At 50.3% G+C, this 23,436-nt stretch overlaps 1 protein-coding gene across 1 annotated transcript; it reads right to left on the bottom strand.

Moving 5' to 3' along the window:
* Window positions 1-5,407: 5,407 nt before the first annotated feature.
* On the bottom strand, window positions 5,408-23,076 carry ABCG8 (ATP binding cassette subfamily G member 8). The gene is made up of 13 exons (XM_060117457.1): window positions 23,014-23,076; window positions 18,310-18,411; window positions 16,570-16,720; window positions 12,790-13,028; window positions 12,196-12,328; window positions 11,836-12,105; window positions 9,417-9,579; window positions 9,245-9,328; window positions 8,164-8,363; window positions 7,661-7,737; window positions 6,725-6,992; window positions 5,631-5,758; window positions 5,408-5,545 (listed from the first exon to the last, which is right to left on the bottom strand). The coding sequence occupies exons 1-13, from the start codon at window positions 23,074-23,076 to the stop codon at window positions 5,408-5,410; spliced, it is 2,016 nt and encodes a 671-aa protein (XP_059973440.1).
* Window positions 23,077-23,436: the final 360 nt, after the last annotated feature.

The raw sequence follows: 23,436 nt of genomic DNA, 5'->3' as shown, positions 1-23,436 counted from the left end.
CATTTGCAAATATTCTCTCCCATCCTGTAGGTTGTCTTTTCATTCTATTGATGGTTTCCTTTGTTGTGCAAAAGATTGGGTCCCATTGGTTTATTTTTCTTTTTATTTCTTTTGCCTTGAGAGACTGATCTAAGAAAATACTGCTATGATTTATGTCCAAGGATGTTTTTCCTATGTTCTCTTCACAACCCCTGTTTGTGGTAATTACACAGAAGCAGATCTCTACCCTTCTGATGCAGGGAGGGCTTACTGAACTGTGTGCACGCCTCTAGAACAGTGGTTCTTCTCCTTGGCCTCACATGCCCTGAGGAGCAATTTTTTTAAAACAGACCAGTGGAACCAGTCTCTGGGGGTGGGTCCACATTGGCATCTGTTAAAGCTTCAAGGTAGAGAACCACTGCTCTAGGGAAAAAAGAGAGGGAGGGAGAGAGAGAGGGAGAGAGAAAGAAAGAAAGGAAGAAAAGACTGAATGGTTCTAACACTCATGACGTCACATGATGTACCTCAGTGGCTGTCAACCCTCACTTCACTCTGGAATCACTGGAGAGTTAAAGAAAAAACCCAGTCTTCTTCCTCCTTCTCCATTCTCCATTCAGGCCTAAAGCCACTAGCTGACCACACTGTGGTTGGGAGTGGCTGTGGGGTGTGAGTTGTGGTGGGAGAACTATGGTGGGCCAGAGTAGGGTGAGGAGGACACCTCTGCAGACTTAGGGACAACTTGATTTGGGAGTTAGAGCCTTAGCAAGGTGTCCACACAGGGGAAGGCATGCAGTGGAGTTGGGAGATTGGTTACGAATTGGAGGTTAATTAAATGAGTGAAAATATTAAGGCTAGTGGAAGCCAGGTTTCTTAAAATTGGAGGAGGGAGTTATAATTGCAAAAAGGGAAAAAAACTAGACTCAACTCTGTGGTGGTAGATTGGAATTGGATGTATCAATGTGGGGAAAAATATATATAAAAATTTGGACAGATGTGTCTGTGTGTGTATGTCTGTACACACATACATACACATGTATACACATAAACATATGTATGCATACATATAGTCCCTAGCTTTGTCCACTGAGAGGGCCTGGGAACAGTAATGCCCCAGTACCAATGAGCATACTTATCACTCAGATCTTGGCTTCTAAATACCATTTTCCACTGAAAGGAACCAAGATTCTTTAGAGAAATGTCTGCTTCCATGACTAGGGGTTGGGAAAGTACATGATGAGCCTGAAACACTTTGTTGTGAAAGTGTTCAGAGAATGATGGGGACCTGTCAAAGGAGGCAGAAGCCAGCTTGAATGGGCTCCCATTGCCACATCAGGGACAGTCTGAACATCCAAGTTAATAATGATGGTAGGGGCTTCCCTGGTGGCGCAGTGGTTGAGAGTCCGCCTGCCGATGCAGGGGACATGGGTTCGTGCCCCGGTCCGGGAGGATCCCACGTGCCGCAGAGTGGCTGGGCCCATGAGCCATGGCCGCTGGGCCTGCGCGTCCGGAGCCTGTGCTCTGCAGCGGGAGAGGCCACAGCAGTGAGAGGCCAGCGTACCGCAAAAAAAATAATAATAATAAATAAAAAATAATGATGGTAAAAGATTACAACCATTGAATAAACCAGGAAACCACAAGTTGATATTGATATAAATCTAATAATGAATTAATGGAAAGTGATGAGGAATAGGCCATTTACACAGTTTCTAAATACCTGCCTACAAATGCTTATTAATTACAAAAGGAGGGAAAATGGTTGACTGTGGTGAAGCCTGGCAAGTACTCCTTTGATCAAGTGATCAAAGTGAACAACATCAGTTTGGGACAAATTGAAATCATGCTCCACTGATAGGATGTAATGAGAAAAGCACATCTCTTCTGTGATATTCCTGCCAAAGGTGCGTGACCTGAATTTAATCATGAAAATATATCAGACAAACCAAATCTAGATATATTCTACAAAATCTTCATGTGTCAAGGTCATGGGAGTTAAGGAAAGCTGATGATTATTCTAAACTAAAAGAGACCAAAGAGAATTGATGACTAGATCCAATGCTTGATCCTGATCTGGATCCTTTTGCTATGAAGGACATTGTCAGAACAGTGAGTCTTTTTTTTTTTTTAATACATCTTGATTGGAGTATAATTGCTTCACAATACTGTGTTAGTTTCTGTTGTACAACAAAGTGAATCAGCCATATGCATACATATATCCCCGTATCCCCTCCCTCTTGAGCCTCCCTCTTACCCTCCCTCTCCCACCCCTGTAGGTCGTCACAAAGCACTGAGCTGATCTCCCTGTGCTGTCGCTGCTTCCCACTAGCCATTTTACATTTGGTAGTGTATATATGTCGATGCTATTCTCACTTTGCTCCAGCTTCCCCCTCCCCACCATGTCCTCAACTCTATTCTCTATGTCTGTGTCTTTATTCCTGCCCTGCCACTAGGCTCATCAATACCTTTTTTTTAGATTCCATATATATGTGTTAGCATACAGTATTTGTTTTTCTCTTTCTGACTTACTTCACTCTGTATGACAGACTCTAGGTCCATCCACCTCGCTACAAATAACTCCATTTCATTTCTTTTCATGGCTAATAGTCCATTGCATATATGTACCACATCTTCTTTATCCATTCATCTGTTGGTGGACACTTAGGTTGCTTCCATGTCCTGGCTATTGTAAACAGTGCTGCAGCGAACATTGTGGTACATGTCTCTTTTTGAATTATGGTTTTCTCAGGGTATATGCCCAGTAGTGGGATTGCTGGGTCATATGGTAGTTCTATTTTTAGTTTTTTAAGGAACCTCCATACTGTTCTCCATAGTGGCTGTATCAATTTACATTCCCACCAACAGTGCAAAAGGGTTCCCTTTTCTCCACACCCTCTCCAGCATTTATTGTTTGTAGGTTTTTTGATGGTGGCCATTCTGACTGGTGTGAGGTGATACCTCACTGTAGTTTTTTTTTTTTTTTTTTTTTTTTTGTGGTACGCGGGCCTCTCACCATCGCGGCCTCTCCCGCTGCGGAGCATAGGCTCTGGACGCTCAGGCTAAGCGGCCATGGCCCATGGGCCCAGCCGCTCCGCGGCATGTGGGATCCTCCCGGACCGGGGCACAAACCCGTGTCCCCTGCATCGCAGGCGAACTCCCAACCACTGTGCCACCAGGGAAGCCCCCTCACTGTAGTTTTGATTTGCATTTCTCTAATAATTCATGATGTTGAGCATCTTTTCATGTGCCTCTTGGCCATCTGTATGTCTTCTTTGGTGAGATGTCTGTTTAGGTCTTCAGCCCATTTTTTAACTGGGTTGTTTGTTTTTTTGATATTGAGCTCCATGAGCTGTTTGTATATTTTGGAGATTAATCCTTTGTCTGTTGTTTCATTTGCAAATATTTTCTCCCATTCTGAGGGTTGTCTTTTTGTCTCACGTATGGTTTCCTTTGCTGTGCAAAAGCTTTTAAGTTTCATTAGGTACCATTTGTTTATTTGTTTTTATTTTCATTACTCTAGGAGGTGGGTCAAAAAAGATCTTGCTGTGGTTTATGTCAAAGAGTGTTTTTCCTATGTTTTCCTCTAAGAGTTTTACAGTGTCTGATCTTACATTTAGGTCTTTCATCCATTTGGAGTTTATTTTTGTGTATGGTGTTAGGGAGTGTTCTAATTTCATTCTTTTACATGTAGCTGTCCAGTTTTCCCAGCACCACTTACTGAAGAGGCTGTCTTTTTTCCATTGTATGTTCTTGCTTCCTTTGTCATAAATTAGGTGACCATATATATGTGGGTTTATCTCTGGGCTTTCTATCCTGTACCATTGATCTATATTTGTTTTTGTGCCAGTACCATACTGTCTTGATTACTGTGGCTTTGTAGTATAGTTTGAAGTCAGGGAGCCTGATTCCTCCAGCTCTGTTTTTCTTTTTCAAGATTGCTTTGGCACTGTAACACTGCACATGTGTCACTTTTACATCACCACCATCCAAAGGGCAGACATCATTCAAGACTCACAATAGCCAAAATAACCAAAGTAAGTGAGTCTTGAATGATGTCTGCCGTTTGGATGGTGGTGATGTAAAAGTGACACGTGCAGTGTTACAGTTTCACCACATGAATATCCCAAGTTTGATGGTTGTATTGTATAAGGGAAGTGTACTAGCACTGCTCTTCAAGTCTGAATGTGCATTCAGATCTCCTGGGGATCTTTTTAAAATGCAGATTCTGATTCAGTGGGTCTCAGTGGGGCCTGAGATTCTGTCAGTCTAACCAGCTCCCAGGCGACACCCATGCTGCTGGCCCAGCGACCGCACTCAAAGTAGCAAGGGCCTAGGAAACCCATGGAGAACGTTCACTCTTTGCCTCTTAAACATCCACCTTCCCCCTTCCTTTGGTTCCAGACTCTGGTTTTCCTTTGGGGATCATTCCCTGCCTGCTTTCTCTGTACCTGTTTTGGGTCAGCTTGTCCTCAAGGCTCAGGCATGAAGCATGTGACCTGGGCCTGCTCCATCCCATACTGAGCCACTGTGGAAGGTTCCAGGTTGGTTCTGAGACTCAGCCAGGGCCAGTGAGATGCAACTGTAAGAGTTCTGGCTGAGCTGACACGGTGTCTATAAACCTCTTCATCTTCTGGAGCCTTCCTTGGCTTCCAAGCCTCACAGTGGCTCAGACTTGCCTTCTTCCCACTAACTCCTAAAGGCCTTGAAGGCCTTTCTGACCCCACATGACTCCACCACATAGTAGCCCTGTGACCTTACTTAGCAAACGATTACTCTGTGCCTCTCTTTCTTCATCTATAAAACAGGATACTGTCCACCACAAAGGGTTGTTTTAACAGAGAAATTAATGACGTGATCCACATAAATAAAGTGTTTTGCCCTGAACCTGGTGTGGAGCGATTGCTCAGTAAATATTTAATTGTTCAGTTTGGCTTTTGGAGCCCATTACCTCACACAAAAAGAAGGGATGGCACCTCACTGGTATGTTTTAGGTCCTTTTCTGTACTGAGAATAGCTCAGCAGAGTTTGAGGACCCTGGAAGACGAGGCCAAATATTCCACTAACTGTTATGTTGTTGTTTCCGCCTAGCCTAACTCCTCGATTCATACCTAAGTTGCTCCTGTCTTGTATTAGTTGCCTATGCAAATGCATATCAAAAGGAAATAAATTAGCGACACTGTAGGTGTCCCCAAGTATGGTTTTCACATTCCCAGTAATCGCAAGCTCTGGCCGGGGATCAGAAATGTCTTTCGACTGTCTTTATTCTACTGCCATCCTGTGGCCAGCCTGTGCCACTGCAGCACTGTGGACAGGATGTAGCTGAGCTTTGTGTTCTCACGGTCCTCCTTGTGCCTGGGAAGGGGCTCCTTGGGAGGGAATGCAGCGGAAGGGCCTTCTCGAGTCCCCCACCGGCGGGCAGGAGTCTGGGCATGAATCACCAGTCCTGACTTGACTTCTGTTTGATGAACTTTAAGGACATATAGTACAGGACCATGAAGCCACCACTGATGCCTATGACGAAGAGATAGATGGCGTAGAGAGGGTATGAGCCCAGGCCCATGGCGTTGAGGATCTGGGGACAGAGACACCAGTGAGCGCATTAAGGACATGCCCAGATGGCTGCCATCTCTTTAGCGTCCAGAGCCTTGGCTCCTTACCATGTCTCCCGGGATAGAGATGGTGCTGTTGCCAGCTGCCAGGTGAAACGTGTGCCCACCAAACTGGATCTGCATCAGCCCTTCAAAACACCATCGGAGGAAGGACACCTTGGAAATCCACGCGGGCACTGGAGGCGGTGAGAGTCACATTACTCACACAGTCTAACCATCTGCTCCCTGGGAAGTGAGCCTGGGGGAGTGGCCATGGTGGCTCTGACCCGAGGACAGCAAGTCCCCTGAGGGAGCGAGGAGGGCTGGGGTGAGAGCGGGCAGAGGGGAAGCTCGGGACACGGACTGGGGCAGAGGGACCTAGTGGCTGCAGGATCACTGCACGTTTGACCCATAATAACCCCAGAGAGTAATTTCATCAGGTGTCCAGCATGTGCTCAGCTTCACACAGCTTGTGGACTGGGGAGACCCAGCAGCCCCAAGCCAGAGATTACTGAGTCTGTACGCTGACCCTGCGGAGGCGGCATGGTTCAGGGAGGAGGAGGAAGGAACGAACCCTGACCGCACAGGACAGGAAAGGCCTGCGGATGGTAGGGAGTGGCGTTCCTATAGAGAAGGGATACACAGGCTCCATCGTGAGAGCATGGAGTGTCTCGGGGGCTTCAGAAGAGCTGGGTGAGGCAGCAGGGAACGAGCAGCCCCAGGAGCACTCGAGGAAAGCAGTGGCTGGAGTTGCACCTTAGGAAGCTCGTGCTGCATGGGTGAGGGTTGAGAGGGGACGTGGAGGAACCAGGGTCACAGACACCGGACTATCACAGTGGCCCAAGATGGGCTGATAGGGGCCAGGGTGGGGGGATAAGGCAAGAGGACATTTCAGAAAAACACAGGAGGCAGGACTGACTTGGCTCAGGAGGGTGAGGGAGAGTCAAGGGTGGCCCCTGGGTGTCGGCCGGGCTGTATGAGAAGGTGCCATCTGCACCACGCCCCACTCCCCCTGCGTAGAGCCACTCCCTTGGCACCTGCTCCCAGAAGGGCCAGCTTTGAGTTGGACCTAAGGGTTGAGCTCTCATCTCCAGGGGAAAGCAGGCTGATCCAGCCACAGAAGGCCTCAAAAAGCTTGACCAGATGAGGGGAGCAGGCCTCACCTGTCCACAGGTTGTCCAAGCTTATCATGAAGCCCCCAGTGAGGTACAAGGAGTTGTAGAGAGCGTTGCCGAAGAAGGAGGACATGTGGAAGGTGGGGAACACGGCGGCGGTGACCAGGGCCATGGTTCTGCAGCAGAAGACCACCAGCCACACCAGCAGGAAGTGCAGCAGGAAGGGCTCGGTCCCCGGGCGCAGGTTGGCCAGCCAGTAGATAGGCATCCCATAGATGATGATATAGACACAGTGCTCGGGAAGCTCCCCTAGGATCTGCGAAGGATAGCCCTTGCAAGGATGTGGAGCCAGTGCCTTCATCTGCTACTGTTGTTTAAATGTTCAAAAGCAGCAGCCCCCAGTGACACCAACATTCCCTCCTGGTGGTTTGATCAGGGCTGCAGCACGGAGGGCTGGTGGGCGCGGGTGTGTGGGACTCTCAAGCATGAGCTCACTGCTGGCTTCCCCCTGCAGATGTCATGTGCTCCCTCTGGGGCAGTTCAGAGCTCCTAAGACCTGGTTTCAAGTCCCCACCCTGCCTGCCCAGACCTGGTAGCTGTGTGGCCTTGAGACGGCCACATAACCTCTCTGAGCCTCCGCTTCCTTGAAATGAGGACAGTCACATCTGCTTGACCCGCTTCCCAGGGACATGGTGAGACTGGAGAGGTGAAGTATGCTAGGTGTTTCCCACCTCTTCTTTGTTAGGTTTCTGATGACCAGAAAAACGTCATTCCTGGTCCATAGTCCTGGCCTTGTGGTAAATCTTTAAACAATATCAAGTCTCTGAAACTCCCCAGAGCAATGTGGCATTTGTAACCACAGATGATGCACGGCCCCACAGTTCAGCAAAACGCTTCCCTGTAACTTCTGTACAATGTGGAGCAGCCTTTTCTGCTCCTCGTCCCACCCAGGGTGGCCACTCACTCTCAGGCCTGACCAGTCACCTTGGCAAAGAAGTACGGCTCCGCAGTGTACAGCCCATCTTCTAGTTCATAGTAAAGCAGCGCCCTCTCCGAGTGACCTAGGAAGGGGAGCAAAGGAGAATGAAAAAGTGAAATTAATCTACAGTGTCTCTGTTTCTGAGTCTCTCTCAGTACAATTAAAAATAGTTTTATTGCCTCAATGTCATGTATTTTTTTAAAAAACAGGCAATTTTAGATCCTAATTTAGATGTTTGTAATTCTGTGAGTTCTGCATTGCTGTCAGTATAACTCCTGCTAGGACAGGAATGCCTCAGACTCCTTGGTAATTTGTTCTCATTTGCATACTAATACTAATGTTCGAACTTGAAAAACAACCATCATCTTTTATTTCACAGTCACGGTGAAATTATTCAGCAAACCCGTCTTCTCCAGGAGCTCAGAGGAACTCAGTCCTGCCCTGGACCAGCTCACAGCATGGCCGATGCTGCTCCACATGTGGGTCATAGAAAGCAGGCCACACTCACATTTGGCGATGACATCCAGGATCACGTTGAAAGGGACGAGAGCTCCGATCATGAACAAGAGGGCCACCGTGTCCATGAAGGAGAGCTTGACGGCTCCATGGCCATAGTAGAGGAACCCGATGATCAGGGACATCAAGCAGGCCTCTGCCCCGTGGATGAGGAGGGCTGGCAGGTCTCGGAAGTCGTTGGAAATCTGACGACTTAAAAAACAGAATAAAGATGTGCCAAGGGGACAATAGGCACCAGCACTGTGACCTTGGCAATGTCCTTGAATCTCTGTAAGGCTCATTTTTCTCCTCTGTACCATGGGGAGGGCAGTGCCCACCTCAGTTACTGTGAGGGATTAAACGAGAAAATCGGTGAACGCATCTGTCTCGCAGTAGGTACTCAGTCAATGATTGTGACTTTTATCATCAATGTATCACCTTGTGGTTTTATTTAAAGAAGTTATCCTGAGGAAATAACCAATAAGAGCGTAAAGGTGTGTGTACAAGGATGTTTGTCATAGAGTTACTTGTAATAGCAAATGACTGAAGGTAATCTGACCATCAATATGGACTTAATGGGTAAATGAATTATGGCTAGATTTGGAAACCCTGAGGAAGACCTAACCAGATGAGAGGCAAAGGCGCTGTTCTAAGTGGGGGTGGGGGTGGGAAACGGTTATGGAACAACACGTATGATCCCACTTATGTATTAAAATGGTTATGTGCATGGAAACATCTTAGACTCACACCAAACACTCAGGTCTGGTTTTCTCTGAGGGCCAGTGTATCAGGGAACCTTCCCTTTCCACTTGAGGGTCTCCTGTATTGACTGAATTTTTCATAGTGATTCTGGGTGATTTCTACGAGCATCTGGCTATCAAGGAAATTTTGATTTTGTTTAAATAATCAAAGTAAGAGGAGCGCTCTGTAGCACATGGAGGGCTGGTGTTGGTTGTTTTCAAATGATTCTGCCTCTTCAAATTCAAATTCCTCCTCCAAATTCACTTTAGATCCAAAGGGCTTGATTTGATACAACAAAGACTTTTGGGGAGTGTGTGTGTGTGTGTGTGTGTGATGAAATGGCAGACAGTTACCGGATCAGCGTGTCAAACTGCTGTAGGGGGCCAGGCAGCTTAGTGGCAGTCTGTAAGGGGTTGGTGTCCCTCGGGGAAGCCGGGCTGTCAGGAGACAGAGAGTGTCATGGGGGCTTGGGGGCAGCCACCTTTTGCAGAGCGCTCTCCACGCAGGGCCACCTGGCTGCCTTACCTCTGCACATAAGTGCCCACACCCTGCTCCCTTGACTCCACTGTCCACAGAAAGTCATCGAAGCCACGTATTCTTTCTTGAAACAAGGCTGCAAGGGACTGAGCCTTCTCCCTGGTGGCCACTTCCTGCTCTTTGCTTCGCCTGTCGATGCTGGTCAAGTCCACTGTAAGAAGAGGGCGACCCGGGCCCCTCAGGTGCTCACAGCCCATGATGCTGGTCAGCCCCCGGGGCCCCCAGGACATGCTCCCCACCCTCTGAGAGTGGACCATGAAGTGACGGTCAGAGCAGAGAGAGGCAGAGGAGATGCCCAGGGCTGTCCCCAATGTCTACAGAGAGCCTTCCTCGGGAGAAGGGCCAGTGAACGCTGGCACTGGTCCCACCAAGCAGGCTTACTATGGGGACATCCCCAGGACAGAGAAGGAGGCTTTGGGCTTTTGGAGCCCAAGGCCACAGCACAGTTATGCCCTGGCTCCAACTCCAGCCGTCCAAGAAGCTTGTGATGTGGACTCAGCCTCCCGGGCGTGCCTACCACGGGCAGAAGGTGGGCTGGCCACGGGGAGGCTGAGCAGTCTGGCTCCCAGCAACTCTAGTTCTCAGTGTGAATTAGTCATTTTGGCTTCCCAAGCAGCCTGCCCAAAAGGGAAGAATGTTTTAGGCTGGAGGGTGCCAGGGTCTGGCCAAATATTAAGTACAATTCTCAGTGCCCTGGGAGGAGGGAGCCAGCACGACCAGCTGGAGAACAGGCTGGGCCACATGCACCTCCATGTCACCCCGCTGGCAGCACCTGGTAGCCCCAGACCACAGCCCTCCTCTCCCAGGGCCCCTGAAATACCAGAAGAGCACATCCTCCAGTCACAGCCAGGGCCTTCCTAGGCCTCTCCTCCCTCCATCCCTCCCTTGGGCAGGGGATTCCTCTTAACCTTTCTGCCTCTTCCCTCCTCCCATTTTCATGACACATCTCAAGGCAGGATAACGTCTCGGAGAAGCCTTGTAAACCAAGAAAGGTCCCTTCAGTGTGCGGGGCCCTAGCTTCAAATGCCAGATTCTCTGCCAGACCGTGCGGCCCGGATCCGTGAGGGCCATCTGCCCCAGGGTTTGTGGGCAAGAGTTCCCCCCCGCCACCCAAAAATGATAATAATATAAAATTAAGAAAAAAAATTTTTTTTCAGATCTGGGCACCTGACTTCTGGCAACTTCTCTCTAGGGTTACAGCATATTGTTCCCAATGGCCAGGCTGGCAGGTGCCCTCTACCCCCTTATCTGGGGGTGACCAGCCAGAGGATGACACACTGGCAGGAAGCCAAGCTGGCACGTGGGCACAGGGAGGGAGGGTGACCTCTAGGTGAGTTCACACAGTGGCAGTGAGTGCAGAGGGCGAGGGCTGGTGGGCCAGAGACAGTGGCCTGTCCTCCTAGGGGAGAGTTGAAGCGTAGATGCTGGGAGGAAGGTGTGGGCAGGAGGGCCTGGAGTCTGGGAGGGGCTGGGCTGGGAGGTGGGAGGCCCAGTTCTGCCGCCTGACTATAAGGACTCCAGTTTTCTCATCTATAAGGACGAAGATGACCGTGGCCTGGCAGGGCTGTGAGGGTCAAAGGGACACCCTCTGGTGCTTGGCACCTGTGGGCACAGTGTCTGCCCTCAAGGAGCTGATCCTTGTCATCATGTTTACTGGGGAGGCCCTTGCTACACCAGGCCATCCTGGGAGGAAGGCTGGGCTCCAGGTGACCTATGTTTGGGACAAGCCACATCTGCTGCTTCTCCAGCCCTGGTACAACCAGGCTGCCTGTCCGGCAGCCACAGCATTCCTCAGCACTCGGGATCCAGGCACCTGCTTTCAGGGTGGGCACCTGGAAAGGCAACTGTCCCCACAAGAATTGAGGGCCATATGCTGAGGCCTCAGGACCCCAAGCAGAAAGGCATCTCTGGTGCTGACCGCAATTTTCATATCTAGAGATTCATTGGCCAAGACCACCAAAAAGCCCTGAGCTGGCCTGGGCTCTGGGTCCCCCACCACCACCCAGAGCCTCTGGGCTCCCTGCCTTTGTGGGGGAACCAGGGCACGGCTTTAAGATTTCCTGGTGGCTTCCGACCTCTAATATCCTGTTTCCCTACAGAATCTGAATGCAGACCACAGTTCCAGAAATTGATCCAAACTCTCTTGGATTATATCTCCTCCGGTTTGGAGCTCTCAGAAGGTTCTTAATCTGTCATGCACACAAGGGTGGCTATGTCAGAAGCTGCTTTCTTGAGGCCCCCATTCCTAGCATTTGATGCTTGGCAAACTGAAGCCTGTAATACACCCCATCTGCCCCCCTGTCTCCATCCTCGGTCCTGTTCTCCTGAAGCTTCTGAGAGTTTCTCTCCTGGCGGGGTTCGGGGTGTAGGGGAGCCCTGTTCCTTGCCTCTGGCCTGGCTGGCTCACCATAGTAGTCGGCAGGGTTGCTGTAGCGGGGACAGGGGTGGCCGGCTGCCGTGAAATACTGGACCATGTGCTGGGCTGCCCCCAAGTGGATGGTGGTGCCAGACGTCATCAGGAGGACCAAATCAAACAGCCTGAAGATATCGGAGCGAGGCTGGTGGATGGAGATGAGCACCAGCCTGTTGCCTTTGGCCAGCCTGGACAGGGTTTTCACCAGGTTGTGGGCCGTGAAGCTGTCGAGCCCAGAGGTGGGTTCATCCAGGATGAGGATTCCTTCCCAACAAAGAGAAGCCTGGTTAAGGGGCAGGGCTCCGGCTGGACCAGATTAAGCCAGGCGGGCGGTGCAGGCCCCTCCTGCCTCACCTGGGTTCCACAGCAGCTGCACTGCGATGCTGACTCTGCGCCGCTCGCCCCCGGACACGCCCCGCACGTAGGAGTTGCCTATGCGCGTGTTGGCGCATTGCCGCAGCCGCAGCTCCGCGATGACGTCGTCCACCTGGGAGGCGGGGGCCTGCGGGTTTAGGAACGCTGCGCCGGCCTGCTCGCGGCCAGGCCTGTGGTGACCCACAGTGGAAAGACGCCTGGGTTTAGGGCGCCAGCCTTCAGTTCCCTGATGCAACGTTTGTTCCCTGATTCTTTCCACACATCCAGAGCAGCTCCCATGTGCCGAGCACGGCACCACTTACTGGGAACGTGGCCATGCCCTGGCTTTCTGCCCGCACGGAGAACCGGAAAACAAGTAAGCAAATATTCATCATTTGGGGCTGAGATGGGACTTTAAAGGAAAACGGGGGATGGAGGGGCAGGGCTGAGCACACGGTGGACGTTTTCGGATGGACAGATGGTGAGCTGCGTTGCTCAAACTAGACCTGTGGCTGGACCCTGAGGCAGGGAGTGAGGGACGGGGAGGGGAAGGGTGTTTTGGCTCCTGGGGGGTCACTGGGGTCTGTTAGTTACCCTTTTGTCACGCTGGGCCTGGGAGAAGTCTCTGGGCAGGCGCAGCTGGGCAACAAAAGCCAGGGTCTCGCGGACGGTCAGGTTGGGGAGCAGCTCATCGTGCTGGCGCACGTGGGCCACGCACTTCCTGACCAGCTGGGGCGTGCTGTGCTGCCCGTTGATCCAGATTTGGCCTGACTTAATCTTGCCGCCGTGGCCTCGCCCGGTGATCACATCCAGCAAAGAGGCTCTCCCACAGCCTGAGAAGCCACCAGAAGTATCCCTGAGAGCGGAGCTTCTGCGGGGCGCCAGCCTGGAAGCCACTGTTGCCCGTGCACTCTCCAGACTGCTCTGTCCTTGCAGATGTAACCAGCCCTTAGGGAAGGTGGCACACCTCTCAGACCTGCTTGGGGCAGCCAACTTGAGCATCCTGGGGGGTGCGGGGTGTTCAGGCCAGGTCGGCCTGTGGCTGCGTGACAGAAGAAGGCTGGAGTCCTAGTTGCCACGTGACTGCCTATGCCTGGAGCGATGCCCCCCCCCGCCTCCTCCAAGCAAGGCTGGTGTTAATTGCACTGTGAAACTTAACTATTTTTGCCTGGCAAACATGCCAGCAACATTTCATCATTCAAACATCATTTGGCTCAGAAGCTGGCATTGTGGGAAGAACTAATTTTGGAGAATTAATAGAGTGTCTTTTAAAAATGCAAAATTGGAACGTATTTTCAGAAAGGGAGAAAAATAGAGAAGTAATAAATGTGGAAATGATTTGAAAACTACAGTACAGTGTACATATGGGTTCTGAATTTCTCTACACCCTTTGCACTCTTATTTTTCTCAGTAGTACCTTCCACTCTTAAAAAAAAAAAAGGATCCATGACACGCAAATTAACACCATCCACTTCTGAATGACACAGTGATTGCTGTCAATTTGGGGAAGTAAGTGTCAGATTGGATCAGGTTCCGTGAGATTCCATGAGACTCTTTCTTTGGCAGCCATTTGAACTGTAAATGCAAATAGGGTTCAGGCTCTGAGAAGGCCTTCTTGTAAAGGTGCTGGGAATAGCTCAGTCCAATTCCTCCAGGTGGGGTTTTGGTTTCCTTATTGCAAACTCCTTTTGGAGGGCGAATTTTTCAAGTAGTTTTAAACAGGGAAGACTCCAATACACAGTGTAACAGCGCTTCCTTGCCACATGTCCAGGCCTTCCGCAGGCAGCCCCCTGCTCCCAGTGCAACAAAGTTCCAGAGGCCTCCCCGGTGATCCTCCTGCTTACCTACCGGGGGTTCTCAGGGTGGAAGGGGACCTGTATGCTGCCTCCTGAGTGTACCTCATTCAAGGTCCCTGAGAACTTAGGTGGCACAAAATAGCCAGGAGAGAAACCAGAGGGGAGGGCTCTGGCCCTGCTTCCCGCTCAGCCTCGGACATCATAGGATCCAGGCTCTGGGAGCACAGGGGACTTTGCTAACATTTACAGGGACCTTAGGATTCCCAGTCAGGGAGCAGGGCGACTACATTTCCTAAACAAAACCGTGGGAGGTGTGGGCAGCCTTTCCAGGGGAGGTTGCCAAGTATATTTGGGGAGATCCTCCGTGAACCAGGAGAAAACACCCACAGGCATTCAAGACCCTTATAAAATGGCTGGAATCTCCAAATCAGTAAATTCATTCATCGGAAAATGCCTTTGGCACTACTGCTGATTCTATAGAAGATAAAATGCCTGGGGGGCTGTTTTAATTAATTTCATTTTACTGTTATAATTTTGGTGAGCGGAGTATAGATCACAGGTGGTATAATTGGTCAACCTTTCTAAGAAATCATTTAAATAATTTCAGCCAAGTAAACCTGCAGCTAAACAACGCTGAGCCTAGAGTCGAAAGTTCTGGAGACGCTCAGTGTGATTCCTGCTTGGCCTCTCCCGACTTCTCTTTTCTTCAACTGCAAATCAGGGATGCTAACAGCTGCAGGGCTGTGTGTGGCCAGGATTAACAATCATGGCTCTCAGCTTTGTGGAAGTGCCTAGTAAGGCCCACTTGACTCTCAGTTCATGAGAAAAAGCAGGTATAACCAGAAAAGCCACCAGGTGTTACAGATAAAAGCAAAATGGGCCTGTGAAGTTTCCACATTTTTCTTGTTTAGATCTGAATTGCAGGGGCAGGACCAGAAGTTGCCGGGACTTGATTTGTGGGAGTTGTTTCAGTTACAAAGTGCATTTGCACACATCGTCGCATTTGATCTTCGGTTAGACAGTAAACAGAACTTCCCCATCAGAAGACTAAAGACTAAAATGTTCAAAAAGTTGAGTAATCTCTACTTCTGGAAATGATTAATTGAAAGGTATAAAGTGCTCCCTCTAACACTGTGTAAGGGAGCAATGCCTTGATCTGTGTTTAAAAAGAAAGAAAGAAAGAAAGAAAGAAAGAAACAGCAAACCCCAAATGGAGTCACTTGTCCTAAGCCCTACACCACCAGACTGAGACTTAATACCTAACTTAATTACAGTTTCAATCTCTCCCGGGAGTGGAATCTTAAACCAGCTCATCTGACATTACCTGGTAAGCACTGATAGACCCCAACTGTCCCCCAAAGGAAGGTGACCTTGCCTAAAACAATCAGCCCTTTGCTAGAATAACTTCCTTGTGCTACCTCCTTCTGCCTATAAAAGTCTTTCATTTTGTACAGCTCTCCAGTGCTACTTTCTGTCTGCCAGATGGGTTGCTGCCCAATTCATGACTCATTGAATAAAGTCAGTAAGATCTTTAAAATTTAATCAGTTGAATTTGTTTCATCATCTGAGAACCAGGAGGCCAGAGTTCTAGTTCTTGCTCTGCATCAAATGTATGTCCTTAGACATCATTCCTCTTTTCTAAACTTTGGTCTTCTCATCTGTCAGGTGAAGGGGGAGTGGTATGGGGCAGGAAGATACTCTAGCAATATTGAGAACTAGGTAATTTGAAAACCCTCCTCTAAAGATGCTTCCAGGCTGGTCAGGAGAAAGAAAGGTAGAATACAGTGGAAGGGAATGAACTCTGTTCTCCAAGCCCCCTTCCAGCTCTGGCATTCTACACTTTTCAGTTTGGCCTGCAGAAGTGACTTTTTTTTTTTTTGCGGTACGCGGGCCTCTCACTGTTGTGGCCTCTCCCGTTGTGGAGCACAGGCTCCGGATGCGCAGGCTCAGCGGCCATGGCTCACGGGCCCAGCCGCTCCGCGGCATGTGGGATCTTCCCAGACCCGGGCACGAACTTGTGTCCCCTGCATCGGCAGGCGGACTCTCAACCACTGCGCCACCAGGGAAGTCCAGAAGTGACTTTCTGAAGCACTCCAAAAATCTGGATCTTTGCAGATGGTTGAAGGTTGAGCTAAGACTTGGGATATCTGAGAAATGAATTGCGGCAGGGGCTGTGCCTACCCATTGTTTGACCAAAACAGGAATCTGATTCAGGGGGAGGAATAAATGAGTGCCTCCTGTGGTGGAGGAGTCCCCTGGAAAGAACATTCAGTTCCAAAGCTGCGTGATGCTCTTGGAAAGGCCTTACCTTGATATTAATGAAGGACCATAACTCTGGCTGTAGCTGTAAGAGGCCCATGCATGATTCATAAGGGCAGTGACTGCCTGAGAGCTAGTAAATGGAGGAGCTGAGATTTGAACCCAGCTGTCAGACCCAGACCTTGTGCTCTTATCACTCTGCTATATTATTCTACTGGTCAGCAAAGCGTTCTGTAAAGAGCATCTGTTTGTTTGAGGGACCACTCTGCATCCCAGGAGAGAGAGAACCCATTGCCCCGCTATTTGCCCTTATTGGTACCTGAGCTCCCTATGACGGCCAGCATCTGTCCACTCCTCACTTTGAAGCTCAGATTCTGAATGCCCAGCTCACAAGAGTCCTTGTGAGATGTCCAGGGCATCCTGAAGTGAGACAGCTGCTTAAACCAAGGCACCTGGGAGGCTATGTCCACCTGTGGGGAGACATGAAAAGGTTCCTCAGAGAGCTTCGCTTCTGTTCAGCTCCCTCCAGGAGACATCCTCCTGCTGATACACAACAGGCCTGAGGGGTCCCCCACTCAGGTTCTGTCAAACATGGAGGTGGACCCCACCATGCTGAGAACCTGAAGCTGCCATTTCCAGGTCTGAAGAGAAGACTTGGGAAGCATGTGTAATAGCAGAACAGAAATAAATACACAACATGGAGGGACTTCCTTGGTGGCCCAGTGGTTAAGAATCCGCCTGCTGATGCAGGGGACACGGGTTCGATCCCTGGTCTGGGAAGATCCCACATGCCGCGGAGCAGCAAAGCCCGTGAGCCACAACTACTGAGCCTGCGCTCTAGAGCCCGCAAGCCACAACTACTGAAGCCCTCACACCTAGAGCCCATGTGCTGCAACAAGAAAAGCCACTGCAGCGAGAAGCCCACGCACCACAACAAAGATTAGCCCCCGCTCGCCGCAACTAGAGAAAGCCCACACGCAGCAACAAAGACCCAATGCAGCCTAAAAAAAAAAAAAAAAAAAAAAAATACACAACATAAAAAAATTTAAAAAAACACAACGTGGAGCAAAACAATGTTGTTATTTAATAGTAATTTACTAAGAACTTACCGAGCATTTACTGTGTGCAAGGCATTGTATTCATCTGCTTATTATATCCATTATCATTCAGTCCTCCTTGCAAACCTACTATAACATATGTACTGTTATAATCCCTGTTTACAGATGAGGCTCAGAGCAGTGAAGTAGCTTGCTCAAGTTCACACAGCTAGTAAGTGTCAGAGCAGGGAAAGGTTATGGTGTGGCTCGTCAGCTTGTTCTAACTCACTTCCCCAGGAAGCCAGACTTGGGCCTCTGAGGTTTACCATCCCGGGTCTCAGCATGTTCTGCCTGGACCACCTGGTATCTGGCCCTGGGGAGGCATGGGAAATAGGGGTCTTTGAATCTGACCAGGAGATTCCTGAGAGCCTCTGAAAGGGCAGCAGTCCTTGCACTCTGATATTTTATTAGCTCCAGGGAAGTACATTTTACAAAAAGAAAGAAAAAAAAAAAATATATATATACACACACACGTGTATATAAAACTGATGAGATCTGAATAAAGTCTGTAGTTTGGTTAATAGTATTATATCATGGTTAATTTCTTAGTTTTGATCACTGTGCTATGGGTAAACAAGATGTTAAAATTAGGGGAGGGTGGGCAAAGTGTATATGGGAACTCTGCACTATTTTTGCAACTTTTTCAAAAGTCTAAAATTATTTCAAAATATAAAGTTAAAAATGAGTTTTAGAGATTTTTTCCCCACGGGTTCACATGGTTTGGCTTTATGTTTTAACAAAGGTCTCATTCTCTTTTTCATGCCTGTCAACTTCCAGCTCCAATATGCGTAGTTGAGGGACGTCTCCGTGGTGCTTGCACCCAAAACGTGACGTATCACTGTGGCCTGGACTCCGTCCTTAGGGCAGAGGGCCCCCAGCTGGGTTCACCCTTCCCTTCCACTTGGGGAATTGTTTGGCCCTCCCTGCCTGCTCCTCCCACCTGCACTCAGGTGTGCCTCTACCTGGTAGCTGAGATTTCGGACCTCCAAGGTATTGGACTGGCCACTGTAGGTGAAGTACAGGCTGTTGTCACTTTCAGAGGAGAACACGCTGTCCTGGAGGCCCTGCCGGGAGACATGACAGGTGAGGGGCTCCTTCAGAAGGAGGAGGACATAGGAGAAAACAGAGAGAGGAGACCCAGAGAGGTGAGAGCAGGAGCTAGCGTGGGTGAGATCCCGAGTGGACAAGAGATGGATTTGCAGCAGGAACCCAAGGGCTCTGAGAAAACAGGAGCATCCATGAGGGCAGGGCTCCTGTTCCCTGCAGAGAGGGCTTTGGGGCTTCCCTCCAGCACAGCCTCTGGCCCCAGAGAAGCTCAACCGCAGGCTGCTGGAAGCTGAACGCAGATCTCTCTTGGAAGAGACCCAGACCCTGGACGGGAGAGAGCTTTGTGAGCCTCTGTGCTCAGAGAAGACCTGAGTTGGGGGCTGGCCTTTAACTTTCTCTTCCCTGCATCTGGCTTAGTATCTCCTGATGCCGAACAGACTTTCCATACCCAGCATGTGAGGGGAAGACAGCTGTCAACAAGCTAGTGCTCAGTACTTGTGAAGACACTACCATTAGAAGAGTTGCATCTTATCTTGGTAAGGATTTTTCACAACAAAGCTCTTCAAAATGCTGTTGGGAGACTTTAGAGGAAGTCCCTATCGTCACCATCGTTGTCATCATCATCCTCATCACCATCTTGTTGCTGTTTTTGGAGTGCTGCTTTATTTGAATGTACATCGAACAAGTCAATGTTTCATGGTATCAGCTGATAACTTCGAATGATATTAACCGTCTGCAGATCTGAATTCCTTCTGTTTTATCAATTCAATCATTTAAATCACTGAGGCCCAAGCAAAGAAGAGCCTGCCTCATAAGATTTCTGTTATTTTTTTTAACATATTCCATTTTTCTTTCATTGCAGTAGTGCAGGGGAGAGTACGCCTTCATTAATAAGTTCCTGTTGATAATAAGTTCCTGTTGATTCCGATCTTCCCTCCGAGCTGCCATTCCCCTGCTGATGTGTTCCTTCAATCTATCAATCAAGCATCCAACAAATACTTATGGGGGCCCACATCATGCTTTAGTCTTGGAGTTCAGGGTGTGACTGTGAAAAGGACAGTCTTTGAGAAGTTTAGATTTCAGTGGATGAGACTGGTGATGAGGATGGAGCAAGACAGGCCAGACGTAGAGGCAGGCTGACCTTGAGCACCCAATCAGGCTATGCTTTCACTGTCTCCACAGCGTCCGTGTGTGCTTTATGTGGAAACAACATGGCTTGTGACTTCTGTGAAAATAACATCCAGCAGTCTTTGTCAAAGCATCCCTGCAATGTTGGAGGTAAAAGGTCCTTAAAAAGGACATTGAAGGCTTCCCTGGTGGCACAGTGGTTGAGAGTCCACCTGCTGATGCAGGGGACAGGGGTTCGTGCCCCGGTCCGGGAAGATCCCACATGCCATGGAGCGGCTGGGCCCGTGAGCCATGGCCGCTGAGCCTGCGCGTCCGGAGCCTGTGCTCCGCAACAGGAGAGGCCACAACAGTGAGAGGCCCGCGCACCGCAAAAAAAAAAAAAAAAAAAAAGGACACTGAGACCAATGGAAGTGGATGGAAGTAAATACGGGGGACAGTCTGCTGCAGGCTCGCTGTGAGTAGCCCCCAGAGTCCTGGGAGAGTGTGGAAACAGACCATAGCTATTTACCTTGTTTAATGTTTAAACTAGTACAGTAAAGATCCTATATTATATACAAAAACATAGGAAAGAGCAACAGCTAAGTCAGCAGAAGGACTGTCTTTGGGGTATAGGAAGGGTTACAGGAGGGAAGGGTCCATGGTGGGTAGGGGGAGTGGATGGGCTTCAAAGCTATTGGTATTTTGTGATGGGTATGGGAGTTCACCATCCTTTAAACTGCTTTGTCTGAAGTATTTCAAAATATGTTTTCAAGTTGAGAGAGGGTGTCTGTGAGCAGAAGTCCAGAGTTCCGCTCTCACCTCGACCCCCAGCTGCAGGAGGCGAGAGGGTCACGCCCTCAGAGATGGAGAATGAAGCTGGTGGGGAGGTCATGGGCAGCTCTGGATTCCGGCGGGTCAGCCCTGCAGCCCTGCCCCTCAGTCACCACCTGCACAACCGGCATTCCCACTGCCTAGTTTTCCTATTGTATTTGGTTAAACCATCAGAAAGTCTGTCCATTGCTGAGAGACTCATTTGAGCTAACATGCATCCTGCTCGTTTGTTCTTAAAAGGTAAATATCTGCAGGAGGAGCATTAGTCAATTGTAGAAGGTATGAGGTAGCTCAGAATTTGCTTCTGCAACAAACAGCTGGGCCAGAGTCTCCCCAGGTTAGATTTGGAGGTGGAGGTGCTGCTGAGAAAGGAGGGCTGGACACTTTGGAGTCTGGAGCAGTAGGTGGCGGTGACCTTAAGCCTAGAGGCTTCCACTCTCCAGGTGGGAGCTTGGAGAAGGTGGAGGGTGCTGGGGCCCTGGGGAAAGAGGTGTCAGATGGGAAGACAGATGAAAGGAAGGAGAGAGGTGCATGCTCCCTGCTCCTGGGCTAAGTCGGCAGGCACAGGCACAGGCCAGCCAGGGGCCCCAGCCACCATCAAGGGCTTGTGCCATCCAGAGCTGCGTAGACCGCTCAACTTTCAGAAGAAGAGAATTCGTGGCTAGGCTGGGGACCACCTCTGTTCCATTTTGAAATATTTTCCTTGGCTCCCAGGAAGGATTTGTTAGAGCTTTCCTGAGGTTTTGACAAACTCTCTGTATTTTTCAAATGCTTAAATATCTATTCGGCTGACATCTTAATCAGTATGACTGTCAGAACATCACTTGAATTTCTGACAGGTGACACCCAAAAAAGCAAAAGCAGGTTTATTTGTAGGTAACCAGCTCGGCTGCTGCTGGGCTACATTGTAATTTCTCCTTGTATTAACTTCTGATCAAATTCCTGAGTCAGAAGCATAGAGGAGAAGGAAACTCAGGGAGCGCAGAACCCAAGTTCCCTGCTCTAAGATGAGGAGCCCGTGCCCTGGAAAAGTCATGTCATGCTGAGGACTCCACACTGAGGCCTGGATCCCTCTTGTCCTCCTCTGGCCAGGCTTTTGCCCACAGACTGAGGAGCCTGTGGGCCGAGGGCACCTGCCACTCTGCGTACCTACAACCCCAGAATTCCCTGTGCAGGTGGCCACAAGCCCACTCCCAGGGCTGCATGAACTTCGTCCCAGGCCTATCCTCCTGGGCACCCCAGGCCAGAGGGGCATTTGTTTTGTGGAGGGTATGGATGGAATGTGGGTGGGCAGGATGGGGCGACCACGTAGGGGTGTGTGTGGTCATGTGTGGCATTGGGTGTGGGCAGATAAGGGAGACAGGCTGTGGCTTGGGCTGGAAGCCACAAATCCTAGAATTTTTCAATTTACACCTGGCCTTCCACATTGTGAAGAAGGTATGTCAAGCTAAGGGGATGAAAACTATTTTATTTAATAGCTTTTAACTTGACTGATAACTTTTAAGTATCTAGACATAGGGTACATAGCCCTCAGCCTCTTGTTCCAGGCTCCGTAAATGTTCGGGGCAAACTGTTGCTTGGCACCTTGAATAACGGGAGTGGAGAAAAGGCAATTGGAAAGGGCAGGGCCTGTACACATTCCTGGATGCCAGATTCGGGCAGTTCTTTGCATCCCAAGCGGTGGTGGCTGAATTGTCTGACCTTCTAGAAGGTGTCCCCAAAGCCACGGGGGACTTTGTCTCCTGTTCAGGCTGTGAGCAAACACTGTAGTCACGGCTCCTAGGAATCCCTTCCCGCAGGGGTCGGCCCCGTGGGGTATTCCCAGAGCACAGCTGGGCACCTGCTGTGGCTGCAGAGCTGACTGGGAGTGCTGGGTTCCTGGGCCCTGGCTGAAGTCAGGTCCTAGCCACTCAAGGCCAGTCCGGGTGGCCTGTGGCCCTTCCTGTGGTGTGGAGCCCTCAGCCCTTCATGTCTTTCTGTCCCCACCCCTCAGCCCACTCACAGCCAGAGAAGACAGATGGGACAGTGGCATGAGGCGGGGGTGGAGGGTGGGCATCTGCTTCCTTTCTGTCTTCTGATTTCACTTCTTGCTTCAAACCCCACCCACATCCTGATTTCAGTCAAAGGCCATTTTTCAGGCAAACATTTCTCATGTAAAATGAGGGCAGAGACCCTGTACCTCTTGGCCCCCTCGTGTCGTGTATTCCTTCCAGGTCTCTCCGGGATCTTACGACCGCCTGCTGTATTTGGAGCATAAATTCTGATGTTCCCACAAAGTCCTCTGCCATCCTGTCTCATCAGTTTGCTGCCACTGAGGCTCTGAGCTTGACAGCCACACGGACAGAGGAGACACTGCGATATCCCCGGGAGGTGTGAGCGCATTTCCGTGATGGAGCCTCATTTGGAAAGAAGCCAGGTCAGCTCAAGTCGCAAACGAGAACATCGTTTCCGTGTAGGAGCACGTCTTAGGACGGGAAGTGACCTCAGAGGCCCCCCACCAACCCCTGGCCCCTGAGCCCGCTCCCCTCAGCCCTCTGATGCCCAGGAAGTGGAGTCCCGCTGTCACACGTCTCACTCTGCTGTGGTCCGGAGCTGGTGAGTTAGGACTGAAAGTTCCTGAGGGAGAGAAAGGTCCAGTGCGCCCCCTCCCACCAGGACTGTGGTGACTCCCCATCACTCACCGAGTCATCCTGGGGAGCAGCCCTGTCCCCCAGCCCTGTCTCCTGTGGGGCCTCCTCAGCCATGGGGCCCAGTGGCGTCTGCGCCCGTCTCCGCAGCTTCCTTTGGACTTAACCACTGCCGGCCAGGGCCAACGTTCTCTGTCTCCCAGAGCTAGGCAACCTCTGGTCTGGCTCCCAGCATTCCTCTCTGGCAAGCCCTCCTACAAACACGGGCTGTGCGCTCTGCCTGCTGCCGAGATAACACGCAGACACACTCTGGCTAAAGGTACATCAGATAATGGCATCCACGGCCAAACCCCAGGCCCGTCACTGGGAAGGCCTGAGGAGGGGCTCCAGGGCCAGGTGAGGGGCAGGCGGGACTGTCTGCCTCTGGCTCCTTGGCTGAGGCCGCCCCAGGGAAGGTCAGGCGAGAAAGTTCCCCTG

Source organism: Mesoplodon densirostris, chromosome 14 (genome assembly GCF_025265405.1).
Source record: "Mesoplodon densirostris isolate mMesDen1 chromosome 14, mMesDen1 primary haplotype, whole genome shotgun sequence".
Classification (NCBI taxonomy): domain Eukaryota; kingdom Metazoa; phylum Chordata; class Mammalia; order Artiodactyla; family Ziphiidae; genus Mesoplodon; species Mesoplodon densirostris.
The sequence above is the reverse complement of the archived record's forward strand: the minus strand, read 5'-3'. Positions and strand labels throughout refer to the sequence as shown.